Source organism: Pleurodeles waltl, chromosome 11, assembly GCF_031143425.1.
Source record: "Pleurodeles waltl isolate 20211129_DDA chromosome 11, aPleWal1.hap1.20221129, whole genome shotgun sequence".
NCBI classification, from domain to species: Eukaryota; Metazoa; Chordata; class Amphibia; order Caudata; family Salamandridae; genus Pleurodeles; species Pleurodeles waltl.
Genome location: NC_090450.1, coordinates 825,780,199 through 825,805,724, shown reverse-complemented (window position 1 = coordinate 825,805,724; position 25,526 = coordinate 825,780,199). Strand labels below are relative to the sequence as shown.

The 25,526-nt window shown below is 42.5% G+C and overlaps 1 protein-coding gene across 1 annotated transcript in view; it reads left to right on the top strand.

The window, feature by feature from the left end:
• Positions 1-1,040: 1,040 nt before the first annotated feature.
• The window catches only part of LOC138266187 (rab5 GDP/GTP exchange factor-like), a 108,595-nt gene continuing 84,109 nt past the window's right edge, over positions 1,041-25,526 (top strand). Inside the window, exons 1-2 of the mRNA XM_069214666.1 lie at positions 1,041-1,149; positions 25,202-25,386. Coding sequence (XP_069070767.1) covers positions 25,205-25,386 — 182 coding nt within the window. The 5' untranslated portion in view covers positions 1,041-1,149; positions 25,202-25,204. The remainder of the gene's footprint in view (positions 1,150-25,201; positions 25,387-25,526) is intronic.

Genomic DNA, 25,526 nt, shown 5'->3' with positions numbered 1-25,526 from the left:
TCATTGGTGTCTAAATTTTGCTTTTGTTTAGGACTTGTTTTTATTTTTTTATTAGTTTGAGAGGAATGTTATGTCCTGCTGGGCACACACATGCTCTTTCGAAGGTAGCTGTTCTCCAGCCACTTAATGATGGACGGCCTTAACACCCACCCCACACCCTTCCAACACAGGCGTCACCAGTCAGGTGAACATGCTAATAAAAAAAAGCCCGAGTCTACTCACCTGTGTCCGTGTGGTTCTTTATGCTGCTTGAGAGCGTACGGACCCTCTACACTACAGCGACTCCGCTGAATTGACACCTTTATTCTGGACATACACAGGAATTATTTTGCTTTTGATAATGAATACGCCGTTAATCAGCTCATTCTTGAACGAAATGACAACTTTAAGAATATAAAAGTGTTTTATTATTTGGAGATGAAATAAACAAGACACAAGACCATCAGACATTACGTTTGGACTTTTTCTTTGGGCACGCCACCATACTTGTAATTTTACACTGACGTTTAAAGATGACAAGTAAGAGGACGGGGCGCCAGATTTAATTTCGCCCAGGGCGCTATGTGAGGGAAACGGACGCGGAAGTTACACAAAAATGTGGCTCGATGGTCGAACAAGACCTCCTGCAGAAGAGCAAGGCTTACGCCACCTCATACACGAAAGAGGAAAATAGGAGATTTCAAGAAAAAAATCGGGAAAATTAATTTCCCCATTGACATCTATTGAAACGGAGGCAATTTCAGGACCTAGACAACCAAAATAAAGCAATTTTTCTACGAAATTCTAGAGCCTCCCGTCGGAATAGAGTCTATTGGCATGTGTGCCACCTCCAGCCAACACGCTCTATAAACACATGCCGCCAATCGATTAGCAGGCATCTCCGTGCTCACAAACGGCAACAGTGCATGCCCACTGACTCATTGTTAAAGAACACTTTGGAATACAGGATTGGCTGAGATGCCCCGAAACACCAATCCTAAATCATTTTACATATTACGAGTCCCGCCCACACTCGGGTGACTTTTAGCATATGCTCAGCAGTGGGATTGGCTTTGCGGAACCCGGAAGTTTGAAATCATGGACATATGATTCTCTTAACAGATCAACAACGGTCCACGGACATTAAGACTATAATCACGGACGGCCCGTGTAAGTAGCTGACAAGTGCGCTCTTTGCTTAGTTTATGCTTATAGTCATCAAGACTCTGAAATGTGTTCAGATTTGAAGCGTGCTGTGTCTTTCCTGAGTATTATGACCAGTTTGTGTGAAACGTATAGTCTGAATATGTTGAACCATGACCGGATAGTACTGCGTTTATACATAACCACAGTTCTGCCTATTTTTACCCGCAGACCTTGGCCGAATTTGTGAGCATCCATAGTGGCTGATTGAACCGAATTAATTCCGGTGTCTGGTTCACGACAGAGCAGCACAAGTGCCTAATATGAATATTATCTCCCACCCCCTAGCCAGTGCTAGTCTTGTACCGTTTAACCTTTGCTGGCTTCGTTGAGGCATAAGACTTTAATGATTGTTACCACGAACCATTTTCGTGTTTAATTTATTGAAAATTGAATTTACAAGTGGCTGTCCTAAATATTTTCTCACTCCTGACCAGAAGTCGCACTAAATGGCACGTCCTTATTTTTCGTCAGTGTTTTATGGACACGATAACTTCCTTACTCGCTGTACAGCAGTGTCTCCATACCTAACATAATCTCTCAATTGATGTGTGTAATGTTTCCTTTCTCTATAGAAAGAGAACGCCATACGGTATTCCAGATGGCAACGGGATATATGTCGAGTAGCTAGTCATTTAAAAATAAGCAAATTCAGAGTTCTATACAACAGCAGCACTACCTACACAGATAATGTACAGAAAGTAGGAATGACGTGAAATAGCCTAGTGATATTATTAGTGGAGTAATTATAAGGCATGAGGAGAATTTACCTGAGATTCAAAGATTTGTGACAGAAACCATACGCTAAATACAAAGGCGCAGTGGTGGCTGGTGACTGAAAACAGTGGTGGGGCAAAAATACAGGACGGAATTGCACCTTGTCAGTGAGACTCACTACCCATGTATTTCCATTCACCTACTCACCCACTGCCTTTGGTCACCTACCCATTTACTCATCCACTGCCACTCACACAACTCTTATACACAGACACCCACATTTTCTCAGCCACTCAGTCAAGCCCTGCAAACACTTATTCAAACAAACACACATTGCCTCACCCATCCAGTATCCAGCAGTTTCAGTGATAAGAGATACACATTTATTTGAGCTGCAGATTACATGTTTAAAATGACATATCACGCCATTAGTCTGCAGAAGAAATAAAACGAGCATAACTAGCCATGATAAATTACTGGAACCATTACTGCCTTTGAGAGACAAAATCACCTACAGAGGCAGTGAAGGGAGAGGAGAGCTGAGAGAACAGATTTTTTTTCTTATTGTCTGTAAAAAAGATAGAGCTCCAACATACTTGTGTGCAGGGTTGTCTTTGGCATATTTATGACTTGAGGTCTTCAGGTCACACTCCTGTCTCCCAGAAAGCCCTGGATGAAGTTATTTATTGTATTTATACAATTTCCCTGCCACAGACTGCTTGTAATGCAGGAAAAGGAGATTTTCTTTGCGCAATGCCACATTCTTTCAGTAAAATGTGACCTCTGGTACGTAGACCCTTCTGATCACACCCCACCATTTGAGTAAATAGGAAAGGGTGGATAATAATATCGGAGTGATATGAAGTTTTCAGAAACCCGGGCTGAACAAAAAATGCTCCAGCCTGTTTACTATCAGGGCTTCTGGTGGAGGAGGAGGAGATAAGCTAGGGACGTCACTGCATTCTAAGAAAACGTAAGGACTTTGTGTGGGCAAGCCCTGTCAGCCCTACTGTGCAGCTTTCAGCCACATACTGACGCAGGCGCAGTGGGGCTTTTCAAAGTGCACAACTTTCACTCCAAAAATGTTGTGCAGAAAATGTTTTTCTTTCATCATGTAATTAAATATATGCTTCACTAGAGAGTCCAGAAAAGGCTAGGGGCGCAGCCCTTGAGCACCAGCCACCCCTGCAAAGGCGTGATCAGTGCTTAGGCCGATGATAAAATAAACAAAACAATCAAGGTGTAATTAACCTACAGTTTTCACAAAAGACAGACAGTTATCTTGTAATATTTTAGTATTAATGCATTGTTGTTTCAGTTCCTTGAGTCCTTACTTGGGCAACACCATGAGGACAGGTCGCCAATATGTTGTCATTCTGATTTAGAAAAAAACGGCGGGTAAGTAATAATTGTTACAGGCCTATTTATTGAGAAGAAAAATCCATTGACGTCATCAGAGTCAATTTTGTTTTCTGTAAATAGCCCAGTGGCGTAATTGGATAATTTATTATAGCAATCGCTGTGTGTGAGATCTCATATCTTTAAATTGTCCATGTCTGTATTTGTACATTTCAGTGCTATGCTGTTTTGATTCACCTTCAGAAACTGGAATGATCAAAGACGGATAAATCAATCAAAATGCAAATGTAATGAGACACAGGTAGAACTAGGTTTTGTGGATACATCGTCAAACCTTGCTATAATATAAAACCTGAATTAATCCAGACGAGAGGGCCTGGCAATGAATGGTCAGTATGAAAAATACAATAGAAAAGCCACTCAGTTCTTTGGGGTTACGAATTCCCGAGAAAGCTATGTGTAAAGCAGGGACAAATCAGCAGTGGTTTAATTTAAGACTGTAAAAGGAGCAAAACTTTAGACAGAAAACATACCACAAACACTATGTACATCCCACTGAGATTAATACAAAATAAAGTATATGGGATGTTATAAAAATTACAAGTGTAGTTAAACCGTACGGTTATGAGATATTAGTTATTATGTTGAAGAACCTTATTTACATATGTTGTAAAGGATGTATACCCAACAACGGGATTGTAATGTAGGTAGAATGCAAGTGAAACTGGCACGCACAGAGTACATACATACAAGTATTAAATGTTAAAGCTACTATTAGATCATGTTTTACTTATTGCACAGTACATAAAATGAATGTGATTTGGAAAAGCACTGAGAAGCAAATGGAACCAATTGGAGGGAAAACCATAGGATGTTTTGACAGTGACATCAGTCCCTGTAGTGTGTGAACGCTAGGAACAAATTTGGACCAGTGACCACTGCTCAAAGGATTTGTTCAAAACCCTTTAGACTGTATGCTTGTGAACACCTCTACCATGACGTTTAACGTCTTCAATTACTGTCTACATAAGGTCGTTCTCTGTTGTACCAAAAAGCATTTTCATTGCCACAGCCTACACTGCTCTTATGTTGTGAAGTTTTCAGCTTCACCTTTTGTGTAGTGAGCCATGTGTAGGGCATTTACATAACCATTTCCTAGCACATATTTCTTAGGTGGCCTTACAGTTGGTGAAAGTCTGTAGCGTGCATGTTCTGTTATACATACTCGTAGAGCACACTTTTACCCTGGAGGTTATCCTGGTGGTGAGCATGTGTGAGTCTAGCCAAACCTAGCTTCACGCAGAATTTAAGAAGAGAGAATGAGTCTGTTATGTGTAGAGCCAGGCCATTCCACACTTTAGGAGCAATAGAGGAGAAGGGTTGACCTTCAGATCTGGTTTTCCTTAAGAGTATCAATTGTGCATGTTTGCATAGGTGGAGCTAGTGGAGCTCCTTCAGGTGTGGTGTGATGTGAGTGCAGTGTGGGAGGTTGAGTGTGATTCTGGCCGTGAGTTGTGAATGCTTAGCATTCTTCTGGTGAGTTTTTTTTGTTGATCTTGGCACAGAAGATGTCCCTGTGGTCCAGCTTGCTTGGTAGAAGGGCGTGTGTGACGTTTTTTTTGGGTGCTGATTGGGAGCCATTTTTTAATCTTCCACAGCATCTTCAGGCTATGGAAGCCTAAGGTGGAGATGCAATTGACTTTGAGGGTCATGTTAAATTTGTAGGTGATCGCAAGGTTTTTGTGTGGGTGGGTGTCGGTCCTAGCTCTATTAGCCACCAGGTAGAGTCCCATGGTTAAGTGCTGTTCCCCAAGTGCACAATTTTGGCCTTGTTAGTGTTCAGCTTCAGACAGTTGGTCGTCATCCAGATGGTGATTTTAGCCATGCAGGCACTAAACTTGATCGGGGTACTTTTGCTTCTTGTCTGTGAGGGAGCGAACAAGTTGCATGTTGTCGGTTTAGAAGAGTACATTGATTTCATGAGAGCACATCATGCTGGCTAGAGAGATCATTTATGAGTTAAAGAGGGTCGGGCTCAGGGTGGAACCTTACGAAGTTCATGTTACTCTGCCTTGGCAAAACATTTTAATATTCATGGTTTGGACACACTTAACATGACCCACAACGGCTGGCAGGGCTTGGGATGCTGTTAAGGTAATATCAGTTTATAGGTACTGATGTTGATACACAGTAACAAGAATTAGCTTATTTTTGATTGATTCCATTTGGGATCTTGGTCCTCTCTCCTTACCAGTGCCAGGTTCTCCTTGGTGCCCTGATCAAGAGGGCTTAAAGGGCTGTATCATACCTCTAACCATATCCTACCACACCGTGCCTACTCCCTTCTATTGCTTCTCAAGCTTTCCTGAATGTGTATTGCTTCACTGAGTCGCCTCACAGTGTATTCTCACTGGCCTCAAGTGTATTTCTTATCAGGGTCAATGCCTCCAAATAGGGTTCAGGTTTTGCATTAATGCAGTTACTGTAACAGAGTTAGTCACCGGATGACTCTGTGTGTTTGCATTTATGTTAACAGAACACCTGTGCCTTTTTATATTTTTGTTCAGTTCATACATTCTCTCGTAAATTGAGGTTTAAACTTCTGGCTGATGTGGATTAAAACCACAGTATGGATGTTCTTGTGTACTCCTGAACAAGCAAAAGGGTCTCACTGTATAATACCTTGGTATTTTAACCTTACAGCAAATGTCCTTCTTGTGTTCACTCCCAAAGAGTCCCTTTCTGCAAAGGCCTCAGTCTTTTAACAAACTGCTAGGTTTTGTGCCACAACCCTTAGACCACAACCACCAACAGTGGCATATCTGGCAGAACCCTATGGGTTTCCCTTTAATTTCTGATTTAAGTAATTATTTCATTTTATGAGCATTGGAAACAGGATTACAAACGTACATACAATTATTTGCCCTAGCATTGGTGCATAAAATCATTCCAGGTCTGGGAATGAGACCGACAGCTTAGTCGAAGAAAGAAGGTTAAGTAGGGACAGAATCAAACAAGACAGCATCTGTCATACATAGCCCAGGACTCCACAAAAAATGTGTCCATTGCTTACAGATAGTGGCATTAATCCTAGTCCTACTCCCTTGTCTTCCCTCTTAACCAATAAGGCCCCTTGCCTCCAAAAGACCGCTCCCTCCTCTAAATAAAAACTCCCTCCACCCACTCCTCATCCTGTATGTAAACAAGCCGACCCATACACTCAGTTGGTCCGTACTGGGAGGGTGGAAGGGAACTAGAAGGAAGGCGAGGGAGTAGGACTAGCAGTATTGCCATGCACGGTAAGTAATGGACGCATTACCTCTAGTCCCTCCTTCGCTTTCCTTCTTAACCAATGAGACGTAGCAAGCGAAAAAGAAACAGACAACTGAGTCAGAAAGAACCAAAGGAAAGATAGGGAGCCCAAACAGCGGACTCAACAGAAAATCCAGACGATTCCATTCAGTAATCTGAAAAGGAAAACCAAATCTAGACGGGGCAGCCCAAGGCGTAGCCCAGCCAACCCCAACCACAGAGGTCCGCTGCAATGCAACCACCATAGAGGCCAATCGAAACCAAGGATGAAAAGCCCAAGGCAACCAAGTAACCCGAATAAAAGGCCACCAACACTAACCGCAAAGCCCAACCAGAGAAAGGGCGCACCAAACCAGGAACAAAGGCAAGCACCCGAACCACATAGAGGAAGAGCCGGAAAGAAGAGGGGAGACTGGCAAAGGAAGTAACCCATACTAGACCACCCGAACATGCCAGAATGGAAAGAAAGTCGCCCTGGGTCGACTATGGGGCAAAACAAAAACACCGAACGCCACATACAGCCCTGCACCAGAAACGGCCAGACCAACAGGGAAGGGGGAATGGTCAAAACAGACCACGAGGTCTGTGGCAAGGCCGCAGCCAGCACCCAAACTGGGGAGAAAGAGCCCCTGGAACCATTATAAGCCTTGTGCCGAACACAATAGAAACAAGAAGGCCCAACACCAGAACACCCGCAGGGAGAAATAAATAAGAGAGTGGAAAGGCGCCACCCTCAGAACCTACCTGGACAAGTCCACCCTCTGAAGGTAAACAGCAATCCGAGACAGCACCGAGCCCAGAGGGCAGGAGCAAAAAGCACCGAGGAAGCATGCCCAAGCATGTGGAACGGGCCCCGCCACGCCAAAGGACGAAAGAACGTGGCACCAGACCGTCTGTCCAAGTTAGCACTCCTGGGCCCCACAAGCCTATCCACAAACGAACCAGAGCTAGTAGAACAGACACAAACACCCACAGGGCTGAAGACCTCTGAGCAGGCCAAGGAACACAGAACACCAGGGCAGGCACTGACCCAAAACAAGGTACCATTGCAGAGAAAGCAGCATCCAGCGACACCAACACCAGAGGCAGAGGAGAAAGAACAGCACCAGCCCCCAACAGTGACACAAAAGAACCCCGTGTACCAGAGCCGCCCGCTGGAGTGGACAAACCGAGACGACTAAGCCCCAGGACAACAAAAACCGAGACCCTGCAGGACCCCATCACGGGCACCCCCAACAGGGGCACAAAAAAGGGGAAAGCGTCAACAGACCACAGACAAAGCGAAAAACTAACATTCCCGTCATGGAAATGAAAGGTAGAATCAACACAAATACAAGAGTGATGAGTCAAGGCCACAGGGAAGAACCCAAATCCGGAAAGGCAAGCTCCCCCAATACAATCCAGAGATCCCACAGAAAGTGAAGAGCGAAAGGCAGGGGCAGAGAAGCCAGAGACCCACAGATGTAGACAACACCCGGACGTAAATGTGTGTTGTATGGGTATAACTATACTATCCCAGACGAGGTGCGGAATAGCATGGAACAGCCCCAGGGACCGACTCAAGCGCAACCGGGGCTGGCAAAAATTTCTGACACCAACAGACACAGAAACGTGAGGGAAGAAGCCCCAACCTCAAGACCAAAAACAGGCATCACACATAAGGCCCCAAACAGCCACGGCTGCAAGAACTGGAGGCAGGAGAATGACAACAGAAGGGGGAACAGGACCAAAGCCCACAGCATAGCCACAGGCAACAATGACCAGACACACGTCCAAAGGGCAAGACAAGCAAACACGCAGAAAAGGCCCTGATTACATGGCAGGGAATCGCTCACCAAGAGCACCCAACCCACAACAGAAGAAACAGAAAGGCAGCAACCCACAGGACCGCCAACCATTGAGCCAAAAAAGCATTCCATTGCCTCAGCGAGAGCCCCACGGGAGAAGGAAGCCGGCCAACTCAACGGCTGCAAGAACCCGTGACACTGTACCTGTTTTGCTTCCTTTAATGGCCAAGCTGAAACACTCATGCACTGACAAAATCTCTGGAATGCATGTCTTAATCTAAAGAAGACATTTATTAATTCACTTCGCAAAGGTTCATAAAGGAAGATTAGCATGCTGAAAGGGCACATTTAAAAATGATCACAGCAATGAAATGAAAACATGTGCATATGATTCTCCACTGCAATATACACATCAAATGTATGTATCTATATTATAAAGCAAATAATGAATTAAAAGGTATGCATCACCATGAGGCATGGACACATCTGCATCATCTCCCTCCTATCAGCATCAGATCGCCAGATCCCAGAATCGATCGTGGTAGAGAGAATGATCAATTATACTCACAGGAAGGATGGCACACCTCAGCATCTTGACTGTCTGAGATCTGAATCACTCACACCCCGGTCCATCTGGTCTCGGCCTCTTATACTTTGAACAAACAGGAGTGGAAAATTCTAGAAACTCTCTCTCTCACTGCAGGAGTTTATTATAAAAAAAAAAATTCTGATTACTTTAGGCCAGCTTTGAAAAGAACACGTCGGGTCTTGACCAAAATCCCAAAGTGCCCCTTCAAAACAAAACCGTTCCCTGCCGTCCTAGTACATTCTTATCAGCCTAAGCCCTTGGTGGGAAAGAACACGAAAACAAGCAGAATAAAAACATGAGCACACTGTATAAAGTGAGCATGGAAAATTACTTGCAGCTTTTAACGTGGTGGTGGCTAATGCTAAAATAAAGTCAATAGGCAAAATGAAGCTGGTGGTCTTTAATGTGACGGTGTGCTGCTAGGCTAAGTGCAACGTGGAGTCAGTGGTCAAAACACAAATATCATTACAGTACCACAGCAGCCAACAGAGCAGAGCATACTGCAGCCACCCCAAAGGCCACAGCCAGCGGAATGAAGGCCAGTAACAAGTAGGGCATAAAAACAGCTGAGAAAGACCAGCGGACAAAACCAGTGTCCCAGCATTACCAGCCCCGAAACCAGTGGCGAACAGTACAAAAGTGCCAGCATAGAGAGCACCGTATACTGGAGCAAAGGCAGCCAAGCCAAGCAGGGGAGACAAAAATAGAGTCCAGAGGAGCAACCAACCCCTCCCCAAAAAAAGGCACAGCAACTGCAGAATGCGATGGAAAGGAAGCAGAGTAATAACTTGCCCCACCAACAGAACCAGGACCCAACAGGAACCAGAAGGGCATGGTAACCCAGCAAGCGGAGAATAGCGGGAAAACAGAGCCCCTCCCAAACCTCGCCGCCAGAAAGGACGGAACACCCACAAGAAGACCCTTACAGGTGCCAGAAGAGGCCCCAACACCATACGGGAAACAAACTTGTGCACCCAAGGGGTAGAGTGTGCCCCAAAACAGTGGCCGAAGAAGCAGGGACAGTCACACCGTCCCAGTCAGGGCCTCTGCAGCAGGCCGGGCCCAAAGGCACCAGGTACAATATCTAGGACCTGTAATACCTCTCCCACAGAAGAGGTGCACCCATCCAAACCACAGAAGGACGAGCTGTGGATGTAGGGAATAGGAGCATCGAACAAGCCAGAAGCCGGCGACAGTACGCACCATTGAAAAGCAATGAAGGGAAAATTACCACAAAGACCCCCGCAAGAAAACCCACAACATGCAGTGTGAAGGGAGACAGGAACATACAGGCTGCAGCACGAGGGTTAGGGACCTGAACCCCCAGCCCACAGATGACCCTCGGAGCCCCATCCGAAGGCCACAACTTCAACCAGCCCACCAGGAAGGCAACCACCAAATACAAAGCCATGAAGCAGGTGGCCCAGTAGGCCCAAAGCCAAAGCTGTTGGAAGGACTGCAGAGGAATGAAAGAAAGAAACCCAAACACAGTCCCCTACAAAAGAAAGAAAGAAAGAGCCATGGGTCTGAAAGACAGCACAGCAGGGAAAGGACATTAGACACCTCTGCACCAGAATCCACAACTGGCAGTGAGTTATGGAGACCTGACCATGGGTAGCTCCTCCAAAAGTGTCACATCTCACGGTAGAATAATGCATATCTGGCCATCGGCCCGCATCACTGCAGTGCCAGAGAAAGACACGCAAAAGAACAGTGTCCCAAAGTGCGGAAAAACAGTGTACCAGGGCCACACTCAGCAAAGGAAGCCCCGAGTAGTGGCAGCAACAAAGGCCACAAGGCGGTGCAGGTGAACAACTTGAGGTAAGGGATTCTCAATAAATGCAGGGAATACTATAGTACCCCTGTCTGCATCGCTAGAAGTTGCCTGCGATAAAGTTACACTCAGATGTAGAAATGATACCCAGAAGTATACTGATATAATGAAAAGGTGACCCATAGCACTCCGAAAACGTGGCAGCCATGCATAAGGCCGTAGGGGACCTCAGCAAGACAATGAGTGGCACCTGCAGGCAACCGAGTGACAGCCCAAACCAGGACGCCAGCACACATCACAAAAAATAAAGAAAAACTTGTTGTACCGCCCCCTCACCATGCTTCCGATACGTGACAAGATCCTCCAAGGCGCCGACCTAGAAGCACAGCCCCAGCCCCAGCTACAGCACGACTGCCGGACTCTGTCACGGCTCCTGCAGGCAGCGTTCCAACCGGAGCCACACAGAAGACAGGAAATGACGCCCAGCCAGGAAATCGCCACCCAGAGCTCCGCTCATGGCAGTTAAGCCAACAGCGAAGCCTCCCAGGACACGCCTTGAAGGGAGAAGATGGAAGAAGGTAAGTCCACATGGAGACACAAAAGAATAGGATGAGGAGGGGGCAGAGGGAGTTTTTATTTAGAGGAGGGAGCGGTCTATTGGAGGCAAGGGGCTTCATTGGTTAAGAAGAAAGGCGAGGGAGGGACGGGAGGTAATGTAGTATTCAGTGATCTGTCTTGTAGAATTACCGCGGATGTCTAGCTAGGTCAATCCCACATAGTCGATATCCTAGAGTCCATCACCTAATTTAAGTAGTATGTAGTTGTGGTTATGATCTTTCCCATTGCAAAGGTCAGTCATTTTCCTTATGTCATAGGACATATCTTGATAATTTGTGCCAGGCTGCTTTTGGTTCCAAATCTGACCTTGAATGTAAGACACTATCCATGGAATCCCAAATATTTAACCCAGTCCAACACAGCATTTATACCCCATTTTAATCAAAGGAATGAAAGGTGGCAACTCAATGGAACCAAGATAAGTTATAGTACCCAGGGCATCTTCACCTTCTAAACCTCCAGCTTACCGTGAGTGGGATGTGATGTGGTCTAGCAGCTAAGAAGCTGTCTTTGGAACATGGTGAATTTTCACTGTATTGTGGATGACATACACTGACATGATTTGTGCCTGTCTGCACTTGTGTTGGGTACCTCTGGCAGAGACTGGATGGATGTGTCCTTTACAAAACTAAAAGGAATATCTTCAACGTATGCTCTAAATTTACAACACAGTACACGCTGAAGACAGAGTAGACACAGTGAGTCGAGGGTTCACCCTCCACTCTGTGTTTATGTTCTTTTGGTACCCTGCACCTGCATCCTATGTGATCAGTTACCATCCTAGGCGAGCTATACATGCAAACCAAAGCCAAGGCCACTATCCCTATGTGCGAGCTTCAGGCAAAGAAAGGCTTTATCTCCCACATGTAAAAATGGGCACAATCACTTTCTATTACACAGCCTCTAACTTAAAATCCACGCTGTATGTTTTCCATAAGGGACTCCACAAACCGCTGTGGCCACAACTGTAATACCAAATTGCCCTCAGAGTTCAAAAACAGATGCAGCTGCCTATTGAACTGTTGGAGCGTTTTTATTTCGAATCCTATTTTAGACATTTCACCCCAAAACTCTATAACTCTGATGAAATCACTGTATATTCCTTTGTTTCAGATTGTTAAAATGTGTTGTGTAATGTAAATATGTCAGAGTAAAAAGAAAAACTACAGTGTGCTGCCCAGGCATGTCTATATTCTGTTGACATCGACGGTGCCCCAGCACATCCTGGATTTGTAATCCTCTCTCAACGAGAAACCACGTGTAGGAAGCTGGCTTTGTATATACTATAACAAAATGAGGCATAGTGTGCACAGATTTCAGGGGTTCCCCAGAGGCTTAACAAAGGCTAAAGTCGATAATACTAATGCTCTCCTTTGTGGTATTGTGGTCGAGCAGATAGGCTTATCAGAGGGTAGTGCAAAGCATTTGCTGTACACACACAGTCAAGAAATGAGGCACACACTCGATGACTAACTCCAGGCCAATTGTTTTAAAATAGCAAAATATATTTTGTTACTTTATTTCTAGAACTAGAAGGTCTTTCTTGCAGGTAAGTACAGTTGTCAATAAGTATCAAGCATATGTATCAAAAGTACTTTGTTTGGTTTTTTCAAATAAAGCAGTTTACAAGTTAGTAACACTTTTCTATTTCAAAAGTAGACACATTGCAATTTTTCATAGGAGTCAGTAGAGCCCTGAGGGATGCGGGGGGTGTTAACACAGTTAACAGGTAATTACACTACTTACAATTCCAGTCTTCAGGGGTTAGGACATCCACAGGTCAAAGTTTAGGCTGACCCTAAGAGTGCACCACCAGCAACACGGGGTCGGCTGGGTGCAGAGGTCAAAGTTGGGATTGGGTTTACAATGAAATCCTGAGGACTGGGGGTGCTCGGTAGAAAGCAGATTGCAGGTAAGTACCCACGGTTCCAGGACATAGGCCTGGGGTGTTTAGATCAACACCGGGAGGGGTGGGGGAGGGGGAGGCACAGGTCTACACCAAATACACATCCTCAGCAGCCCAGGGGCGGCCGGTTCCAGGGTGCAAACACGCCCAGTGCTTTTCAATAGGGGGACCCCCGGTGGGTCACAAAAAAATGTTGCAGGCTGAGTCCAGGGAAAATAAAGGCTGGACAGGTAGGTAGGCACCCACTGGACGTTGCTGGACCATCAGTCCAGGGGTCTCCTTGGGTGTTGGGTATCTTGGTCGGATTCGGTCGTGGTCAGGTGGTCCTCTGGATTCAGGCTGCAGATGTCGTTGTGTTGGCCAAGAGGGGTCAACCCAGGGTGGACCTGTGGTCTGAATCACCTGGGGACCTTCTGAGGACTGGTGGGTCACCTGGACTCTGGCTGTATGTGTCGGGTGCAGAGTGGGCAGGGCTTGTGGATCGAGGACGGTTCCGGAGTCCTTTTTGGATGTTTCTTCTGGACAGGGCCTCTGTCCTTGGAGTTCTTGGTCCTCTGCTGGGCAGGCAATCCTCAGGGGATTTGTAGAGGTCGCTGGTCCTGCAGGGTTTGTTGCCTTCTTGGAGCAGGGGCCTTTGAAGCTGCAGACAAGCCGGTAGAACTGGGACCAAACCAGTTGTTGTCTGGAGGCTTCACTGCTGGGGTCGACTTGGCAGTCCTCCTTTCTTCTTGAGGTCGCCAGGAATCTGTTGAGTAAAGTTCAGAGGTGCCTCTAAACACTTGATTTAGGGGCATAACAGGGGTCAGAGGGCAGGAGCCAATGGCTGCTGTACTTAAGTGTGGCTACACCAGGGCTCTCAAAATCATAAAAAAAATACTAGACCTGCAGGTCGAGTAACTTTAAATAATCTACTCGACCTAACTGTAATGTACTTGACCCGTAAACAGGTCTCAAATTGTGTGATCCTAGGCAAATAGTTTACAGAGTTGCCTTTTCTTAATTCCCACTTATGATTTTACCTTCAAATATGTGAGCTCATCATTTCTGCAGTACAAAAAAACTATTTTGTTTGATTAAGTAGAGGAACGTTTGCTGCATGAATCATAAGAATCTAGCCCAAATACCCATGAGGTCTAGCCCACATAACCTAGGACTTCTTATAGTTTACTAACAATATTGCCATCAGGGCTGGAGTGTTTCTCAGTTTGTTTAAACACTCAATTTTAATAAATATATTACTAAACCTTGATGTGGTAACATGGTCATCTACACACAGTTACTTTCCAAGAAATGTCCATAAACCTCTCCACTAACTTGCAGCTCTACTGATAAAACTATATAGTATATTAACAATCTGTGAAAATTGTTTCAGAAAACATATCCTTTGCACATCAACATATAAAGTATTCTGATTTGTTTTCATCCTATTAATATATTTTTTCATCACACAGAAATATAAAAAAGGGCTTTCACAACTACTGAAGTATGTTTTGAAATGTTTGCACAGTTGACTTAGTCATTTAAATGTTGTGAAAAACCTGACAACCTTTATACTTTTATTTTACATTCTAAGCAGCAGGTCACACAGTTCACCTTACAAAGTCCTGGAACTCTGCAGTCAGAATGAAAATTAATTGTAAGAAAAACTGACTTTTGACCTCTGCCTGTGAACACAGAGCAAATGAGACATAAGAACAAGATTTAAAGGCATCTTTTATTGTCCCCTCCACTTTTCAACTGGACAGAACAACTGTTCAGTATCAACTCGCCAGAAACGAGTAAGTATTAAAAATAGCTCGACCTGATCAAATAAGACTCGCCAGTGCAAGTGGTCGAGTGGATTTTTCGAGCCCTGCTACACCCTTCCTGTGCCCACTTCCTTTGGGGAGCGGGGCACATTCCTATCTCAATTGGTCCCTCTCCTCCAAACTAAGATGGAGGATTCTGCAAGGAGGGGGTCACTTCAGCTATGGACACCTTAGGGGTGGTCCCAGCTGAAGTGGACACTCCTTGGGCCAGATGTAGCAAAGGATGTTTCCCATTCTGTGTCAATGGGAAAATGTGTTCGTACATATGGCCCCTTGTTTTTCCTAATTTTCCTGCTGGACCTGCTGCTAAAAGTGGGGTTTGTTACGTTGGTCGGGCATCTCCACTAGCTGGAGTGTCCTGGGGCACTGTAACAGGAGGACTGATACTTTGAGGCTCACAGCCAAGTATTACAGTTTCTGCAGGGGGGAAGTGTGAAGCACCTCCACCCAGATCAGGCTTTGTTTCTCACCAATCGGGTCAGAAACTTGTCTGTTAGTGGCAGGCTGGCACAGACTGGTCAGCCTTACACTAAAGGGTTGGGTAAGATACAGGGGGCATCTCTAAGATGTGCTTATGAAATCTATTATATTAAATACATCTTAAAAGGGGTTTCTATCCCATCTTCCCGTTGCTTGCCCTTCTTATTGGTCCGTGTGCTTGTCATTTTTCTTTTCTTATTTTCAGTTGGTTTTAGGCTTTGTTTTCCTCTGTTCATTGTTTTTTTTTATTTTTTTTTTTTATCAGGCTCCCATGGCCTAAGTACTCATTCTCATCCGCCTCCCTTTCATGGGTGGAACATTTTTGGTTGGTGATTAGTGCACACTGTTTATTGATTAGCTTTTATTATCTTCCACGGGCTGAAAGAATTCCTGTTTTCCACTGGCTGAACGCCATCTGCTGTTTGTATTAATTCCTTTAAGATTCCTCATATTGCATATTTTTCAAGAAAGGCTTGTGCGTTCTTTAGGAATTACTACGGCTATCTTTAATTTAAACTTTTAGTATTAGTACTCGCATTTCAGGCGTGCTTTTACAGGATGTTGAGCCGACAGTGAGACACAAACCCAGCTTGCTAGCTGCTCCAGGCTCTTGTGCCTATGCAAATTGCCTAGCACTGCCTTTATTCATGTGGTAAACACAGCTGCCATTATTCGTTCATCGTCAGAAGTTCAACCTTTGCATAAAATAGGAAAGTGTGGTGTTCCATAAATTTAAACACAGCATTAACCTGAATAAGGCATATTTGCATTCATCGTAGTAATTCCTTAACAATTTGTATACAAGCAAGCCTTTCTTGAAAAAGATGCTATATAAGGAATCTTCAAGGAATAAATACAAAACAGCAGATATTAAATACATCTTTAATGTACAAATAGCTGCAATAAAGTGTTGTACATTAGCATAACAAATATAATTAGCATAAGAAAACATTCGTCGGGCCGAAGACGTTTTCTGAATCACAGCTCTTTTTCAACAATTAAACGTAAAATCGTAAGCTCATTGTGATTGATTTAGCTATGTTTTTGTAAACATAATCACGTTTTCATTCTTGGGCCCTAGTTCACCGACTCAGATTCTGTAGAGACTCACACAGATAGATTGAATCATCATGGCAGGAATATTTCTTGTGTGACAGATTACTGTTGTAATTACTTGACCTATGGGTCGAACCAGTGTGTATATTATCTTACTACTTCCCCTCATCCATTTTCTTTTCCCCCTCCCCTTCCCATTCTAATTGAATGTTCCTCTCAATTTAATACACATTGAGATTCTGTTTTGATTTGAATGTGAGAGAGGTTCTTTGACTGAAAAGCTGATGGTGTATTATTAAACGTACTGAAGAACCACGTAGTGCTTTGGACTTATAACATTGACGACGACGAGCTGTGAGGGGATGGCGACACCATCACCCCCCACTTACTATACTCGGGAGTCTACATTCATCATTACAACTGAAGGAGAAAACGTCAGGAAGATTATCTGCATCACGCCAACTTGACTTTTCAGGACTTATCAATATGAAAGCAGAACCATCTTTTAATAGTAAAAAGGCAGTACAACTAACTAACTGGCAACTTCAAGCTATTCAAGTAAGTGTAAGTCAATTTCTGTTAGCGTTTGCTATCATTTCCCTAAGGGCACATTTAAATACAAGTTTCTCTCCAAATACTAACTTCCTGATACTTTAATTGCTGCTCTGCATTTTTCAAGAACCCTGCAGCCTGTACAGAATTTTGTAACTGACTCCAGCGATCGCATATTACTAGGGATTTGAGTTAATTATAAGCATTTCATGTTTATGGCTCAGCATTTCTTTCTGTGTGCCTTATTTCCTGTCACCACTCTTACTGTGAAGAAAAATAAACATTTAATTATCGGACACAACTTTGAACTGTTGGAGAGCTGCTGTAATTCAAGCTTTAGAGCAGCGAGTGCTCAAGTGTAATGGCTTGTTATAAAGTATAATTACTGTGACATTATAAAGGAGCTTAACCACAAACACTCATATTATTGTGAATCTGCTTGTACTTTTTAATTTAAACAACGTGTGGTTTTCACCATATAACAGAGCGCTTATTTATAATCAGTACTGCTGTGAAAGCTGAGTGTCCAGGAAACGTTCTGCGCAAGCTTTTTCCCACCTTTGACTTTTATTATAACTGGAAGCACCGTAATTTAGCATCTTGTTAAACATGGTACATTGAAGGGTTAAATGTTTGACACTCCTTTGCGCTGCTTCCTTCCTCGACAGCATTCCAAGGCAAGTGTTGCGTGAGGCAAATAATTTCAGACGTGTGCCATTCTAAGGCCATACCTAATGGTAGCGCAGCAAGGGAAGTTTGCATTTCTCTTTTTCAGCATAAGTTTGTATACCAAGTAAAATCGATCCAACATTTTACTTACTGGAAACTGCAGTACCTTCACAGTTTTCTCAGACTAGTATCCTTAAGAGACTCTGGGACTCTATGTACATCACAGGGGCGGTTTTTCTACTGAACACGCAATGTTTTTTAAATGAAAGGAAAAACAGCTAGTTCCACAACCACCTTCTGTGGAAATTAAAAGATGACTGTCAAGTACATCAATTAGGCTCACTATACAAACAAGCATTGAAAAAAGGAATTCTATAGCTACCAGATAGAAAGCACTAGCATTATGTAGGTGATTTCAGCAAAATACCTGCCCTCTTAATTCTCTCTATAGTAAATTAAGTTTGTACTGTTCATTATGGCAGCAGCCAGTATGTCCCAGCCCCCACCTTTTCTGAACAAAGAAGGAGAACTAACTGTGTCTTGGAAACAGTGGACTAAACAGTTTCAATCCTATTTAATTTGCATAGGTGGAGAAACATTCACACTATTAAGGAAACAGCATATTCTACTACATAATTTGGGAATAGAGGGATGGAAAATATATGAAAACATAACTCAAACGGAGGAGGATGAAGAAGAAGATCAAATGGATGTTTATCAGGCGACTTTCAAAAACTACAAGATCATTTGGGAAAAATAATAAATGTGGTCCTAGACAGGCACACATTTTTAATGATGGTCCAGGGCAAAAATGAAAAAGTAACATCTTATATTGATGCTTTGAGAGGATTATCCAACACGTGTGAGTTTGACACGTTAACAGATTCCTTAATTCGTGATCAATTGGTCAGGTGTACCAACAATCCTAAGATACAGGAAAACTACTTACACAGAACTTAGATTTGAAACAATCTATTGATGTGGCTGTTGGGATAGAACACACAGAAAAGTGTATGGAAGAAATGAGAGCGAATTCTGACAAACAACCAACATCTCCTACTGAAGTGAATGTTATAAAGAAACTGGGAAGTCCAACCTTATACAAAGCTGATGACCTTCATAAACAAAATACCAACAAAAATTATTTTTATAAACAACCAGCGACGAATGAGAAAACAAAGTGTTTCCGTTGTGGTAACATAGGTCATCTCGCAAACTACATGCACTACCAAGCCAGAACGTCCATATGCAGAAAATGTGGCAAAAAAGGACACTTTGTCAGGGTGTGCACGAACTCGCATAACAAACGTTTGTGTTCCCAGTATCTGATGAGAACAAAAATGTGAAGCTTCCGTCATGTGAAATTTTTATTAGATAATGAACCAGTGACAGTATTTGTAGATGCATGTTCTCCATACACCTTATTGGACTAGAAAAAAATTGATGCAGTGTTTCCCAAAAGCAAATATTTACTAGAACCACTAGACATGAAACCTGGGGGCTACAATGAAGATGCCATACCGCTGGAGGGTAGGTCAAAATGATAATCTGTTTCAAAGATGGGAGCACAATAAGAGATGTATAAATCACCAAAAAGGCGTCAAATCCTCTGGGATGGAAGCATCAAAAAGACTTGGGCATAAATTGGACCCCAATAGTCTAAATCCTGTCCTTGTAGTAAGCCCCTTCAATGTGTAGGGAGGAGGTTTGCATTGAATTCCCTGAGGTATTCTCAGATAAATTAGGATTATTAAAAAAGCTACCAACATCACATTAAAATTTAAATCCAAAGTAACTCCAGTTGTGCACAAAGTTAGACAAATTCCCCATCTCCTTCATAACCCACTCAAGGAAGAGCTGGACAAGTTACTTGAGCTTAATGTAATTGAACCAATAGAGTGCTCGGAGTGGTTGGCTCCTATTGTAATTGCCTACAAGGCCACCAAGGGCCAGATTAGGCTATATGTTGACCTCGGGGACTTGAATGATAACATATGGGTGGATCGTCATCCGATACCCCAGATACATGAAATCCTCACACTAATTGACAAAGCTTCGTATTTTAGTGTGCTGGATCATTTTCCCCAGCCTACCACCAGGTGGAATTAGATCCTCCATCCAGTCATTTAACTTCATTTGTAACCCCATTAGGAACATTCCAGTATAAAAGAATGCCATTTGGTTTAGCTTCAGCGGCAGCTGCATTCCGAAGAATAATGCAACACTTACTAAAGAACTTTATCAAAACTACGTGTTTCCAAGACGATATCTTAATTTTTGGAAAAGACATTGAGGAACATAATAACACTTTCAGGGCAGTATTAAATAAATTAAAAGAATCCGTGTCAACCATAACAATGTCCAATTGGGGTAATCTCTGTAGAGTATTTAGGCTACACAATATCACGAGAAGTACCCACCTGCAAATATGATTTGAAGTCCTTCCTCGGACTTGCTGAATTCTACTCTAAATTTGTGGCAGGTTTTGCCAGTGTTGGGGATCCCTTACGTAACCAACACAAGAAAGGTAAAAAATTGCTGTGGGACGAGATGTGTTAAAAAGCATCTAATGCTATAAAAACAGCCATAATTAATCCTCCACCACTGGGAAAGTTTGATCCTAACAAGTCCACCTATTTGACCACAGATGCCAGTAACAAAGGGTTAGGGGCCATGCTCACACAAAGAGAGAATGGGACAGAACATATAATTGCATTTGCATCAAGAGCTCTTAAAGGGGCCGAATGCAGATACTCGATGGTGGAAAAAGAAGCATTAGCCTGCTACTGAGCAGTAAGACACTTCTATTTGTTTTAAAAAATGGGGGATCCCTTTCACAATAAGATCAGACCACAAACCTGATTTCTCGACAAAGGGATCAGAAAGAACTACACCCAGAATTTCTCAGTGAATGCTGGGATTAGAAGGGTACAACTTCAAAGTACAGTATTTACCAGAATCACAAAACAAAGTTACAGATTATCTATCTCGGAATACTCTGGAGGGACAAGATCAAGGGTTAGAAAAAATTCCAGAGAACATGGTGTTAGAGATAACTTTGTCAAGCCTAGGGTCTGAAGAATGGGAGCCAAGTAATGAAAATGATAATTAACTAAAAAGTCTCTATTCCTGCATACATGAAGTTTGGCCTACACATAAGAGTAAATTACCCGACCACATAAGTAATTACTGGGAAGTGAGGACGGAAATAAGTGATAATGGAAAATGTATTTGTAGGGGAAATAAAATTGTGTGCCCCTAAGCCATGAGGGAAAAGATAACCAAGCTAGCCTATGAGGGACATTTGGGATGCAGCCTAACAAAAACAGAATAATAGAAGACTAATGGTGGCCTCACATGGACGCCATGGTTGACGAATTAGTTAAAAACTGTGGAGACTGTGCTAACAGTGACAAAATCCTGAGTACACGTAAACCCCCACTTTCACCAGTTCAAATTCTGCATAAACCATGGTCACAAGTAGCTCTTGATATAATTGGACCACTAAACTACAAATCTCCCAGTGAAAAATTCATACTAGTAGGAATAGATAACCACACAAGATGTGTTATAACTAAGTGTGTTCATTACATCACAACAAGTACATTCATTACATTTTTGGAAGACAACCTAAAATAAAACTACCTGCTTCTTGGCTTAATAACAAAGAACAAACCGCAGTCTCCAGGGAACAGATCATGGAAAAGATCCAACAACAGCAGAAAATATATCAACAACAATATGACTAACATAACTGCACAACATTCTCAAATTTTAAGAAGGGAGATTGGGTGAAAGTCAAAATTCCTAAAAATAGGATAAAAGGGAATAGCCATTTCTCCAAACCATTGAGGGTGTTAAGAGTGGGGAAAAATGTTGTCACCTTAGAGAATGTTCAGACCTGGGGAATAGACACAATCTCCAAATTTAGAAATGAGAGAGACAACTCAATCTAGACTCAATTTGCACAAGATTAGACTAAATCAAACATGAATACCCAAGGAGTAGAAAATACTAAAAGAAAATACCTGTATGGCACAAAGATTTCAAAATGTATCGAGGGTACCTTAACATTTGGTATTTGTTTTTCTCTTCTTAAACTGTTATAACCCATTATGGTTAATGGCTACTGTAATTATTGTTGGTACTCTGTCTCTTTATTTGCAGGTCTTGCGTATCGTCTGAATTTCTTTCATGGTTAAAAAGGAGATGTGTTGTAATTACTTGACCTATGGGTCGAACCAGTCTGTATATTATTTTACTACTTCCCCTCATCCATTTTCTTTTCCCCCGCCCTTCCCATTCTAATTGTATGTTCCTCTCAGTTTAATACACAATGAGATTCTGTGTTGTAACAATTACCTAATAATCTAAATTTATGGGTAACAGAGACACAGAAAGAGTACCAAAGTGGGCAAGGTGGGGGATTGCAAATGCATGTAAAAGCCTCACATTCATAAGAGTGTGAGGACTCACAAATGTTTTGCATTACTTTTCCACTCTGAAAACCTAGGGAACAGCTTCTGAAAAAAGCCTTTAAGTAAATGTGTGTCTTGGGCAGGAAAGGAGAAAAAACTTATTTGCACGCTGTTTATTTGCATTGTGACCCTGTTTCTCTGCCGCTGATTTCTTTCTGTGCCCCCTAAGTTTCATTTCAAGTCAGCCATCCTAGTTTTAAACGGTGTTCCTAGCTCTCCCTGTTGAAAATACACAAATTGATTCTCATTCAGAAAGTTTTTTTTTCTTGTGTGTTTCCCAGTCTGCCCACTAACTTCCGCCCTTTCCAAATACCTGAATACACAAAAAGCATACAAGCACACCCTGATGGGCCTCGGGCACTATGCCCATATTGTTGGTCGGTGTGTATCTTTCACTCCTGGCTGCCAGGAAGGATTTTGATTCTCAGTGTATTGGTGCCATTGATCTCTGAAAGCTGCTATATGCTAACTGCTCTGTCCTGAAAATTCCTTAATAAATGGATTACAGTGATCTGTCTGTAAACTGCACGTCACAGGTTTGAATGCTGGTCACTTTAAGGATGCAGGCAGCAGCCCCATATTGACCGGGCACAGTTTCCAGGCATCAATTTAATTTGACAAATGCGTGCATACCTTTAACTGGGCTTCCTATGCACAATTGTAAATTCATGCAGAGGTTTTGTCTGCAAGTTCAGCTTTCAAAAATAAACTCTCCCAAGTCAAATTTTCACGCAAATGTGTGGACAAACTTTGTGACATTTTCCATCAAACTTTGCTAAGGTTGCTTATTGTTGTATAAAAACATTTAGTATTTATATTACCATTAATGCATTCACTTAATCCTAGCTGTAGTGCACACACCCCTGTTTTGACATCTTTAGTTGTATACCTATTGCACAAGCTCTGCATTCTCTTTTTCTTGTTTAGGTTTTGCCTCCACAGCACTTGTGCTATGCATCTTTGGTTTGTCCTCTGCCCTTCACCTAATTTGCCTGTGACTGCACACATTTCTAGCATGCTTGTCGGATGCATGTTTTTCTTTTAATTTGTCTTCCACTCTTTACCTAATCTTCCCACTTTATAGCACCACCAGTAAATGCACAATCTATTGCCTTTCTCAATAAATTAGTCATAAAACATTCACAGAATGTCAGTAACTTATATTACACAAAGGCTCACCAAGTTAACACTTACAACAAAAAAAGTATTATTAATAACATAGGTAAAACCTTTTGCATTTACCAATGCTTGTTAGGTCTATCTTGACAGTGCAAATGTCACCTAACCTTTTAACCTTCACCAAAATTATTTTACAGGTCTTTGCTTCCACATAGTTACATATTTATTCCCATGCTATTTACTTGTAATGCTTCACATTACCATACAACATTCCTCTAAAGACTGACCTTTTGGCATTGTCAATGCTTGTAGTTTTTAGCAACTCCTGTTCCCCATGGCAAATGTGGTATATCTCACTTTTAGTTTTATGTCCTATTGTTCTCCTCAGTTTGATACCTCTGTCTGTCAAGCACTTTGTCCCACTATCCTTGATGTTTATGGTATATCTTCCTTTTAGGTTTTTCATCCTCATGCTTACCTGGTCTTTGCAGACTAAAGCCTTTTCAGTTTAGGTCAGCTAACTCACCCTGGCCTTAGAAATGTGGTAGTTCAGTTTTGGGCTTCCTGCTTTAGCTGACCATTTGATATACCTTTCTTCCTACTACTTTTAGGACCTTTGCCCTACCTTATCTTTAGCCCCTCTTTTTAGTTTTATCTGTTCCATATATGTCTGCTTTCATAATAAATATTTCCTACATTCAGTTGTTCCCTATGCTCTTGGTGCTCACTAAGGCACGTCTTCTTTTAGAGGTAGGTCCCACCCCATTACTTGGCATTCAGGATACACCTTTCTTGTAGATATTGGTTACTGGAGCCTTTGGAGTACAATTTCAACTCTGTTTTTGGGCCCTCCGATTTTCTTTTGTCTTCATGAAACGTATTACTTTTAGTTTTAGATCCTCTGCTCTATCTGCCATTGAAGATACATCTTTATTTCAGTTTTAATTACTCTGTCTGTTTATGGGCTTTGTCATTTGCCTGTGACTTAGTATTCACTTTACAGATTTCTCAGCATTTAGGTAATAATGCCCTTTCTGTTTTGGGTCCTCCATTTACTCTTACCATACCAATATGCCTTACCTTTAGGATTTAGGGTCTTTTATTTGCAGACCCTCCATTTTTACTTTGGCTTTATGCTATTTCTTTCCACCTGTTTTAGGTTTTCCCACTGTGTAGCACTTGGGCAATGACCTTTACACCGTGCTACTCGCCCTGATCATTGGGATAGGCTATTTTCATGGGTTGGGATTTTTGAAGTGGTCCTTCAGTGTCAAATCCTTTTACCGCCACTAGTCTTAGGGATACATTTTCCTTCGTCCAAGGTCCTCCCAGTATTTCATATCTCAAGGATTTGTCAGTTTTGGTTTTAGGTCTGCCGGCTCTACATAGTCATTTGTATGCATAGTTCTTCTAGTTGCAGCTTCTGTAATTTTCAGAGTTGTGCCTTTACAATTTTATGTTCCTTAACTCCCGATGCTTTGAGAGCCCTGTATAATTACCTCGATTTCTGTGTATTCCTTATAGACCCCTTTTTTATTTCAACAAGAATCAGATTTTGCCAGCCACCGTAAATGACTCCCGAGTTTAGGTTTCTGCGCTTGTACAGTTGCTTTACAATAGTACTTTAAATAAGTCTGCGTTTTTTAAACAGAATCACACCTTTTCATGTTAAAAGCTTTCTTTTCAAATAGTTGTTTTATTACATTAAAACGAAATCTACTTGCAGTTTTGTTCATGGCAAGGGATATATGTTTATAGAAACAAACATAATTTTCCTCTTTCTTTGTTATTTCAGCTCATGATGAGTCAGGCCACGGAGGCCTGGGGAATCCACTTTGACCAGTCCGACTTACTGTGTAAGGACGGCTGTGGATATTATGGCAACCCGGCATGGCATGGCTACTGCTCCAAGTGCTGGCGTGAGCGAAGTCGTAAGCAGCAACAGCAAAATGCTCTACAAGACCGGTTTCAAAAGACGGGGTAACATAGCAGAGCTTTTGCTTACTTAAATTGTATTTTCATGACCCATGCATAAAAGATGTGGTGTTGTAGCAGTACGTTTGCTTACATAAATAGTTCACTCATTTCACATGAGTACCTCTCATAAAATTGAAAAGCTA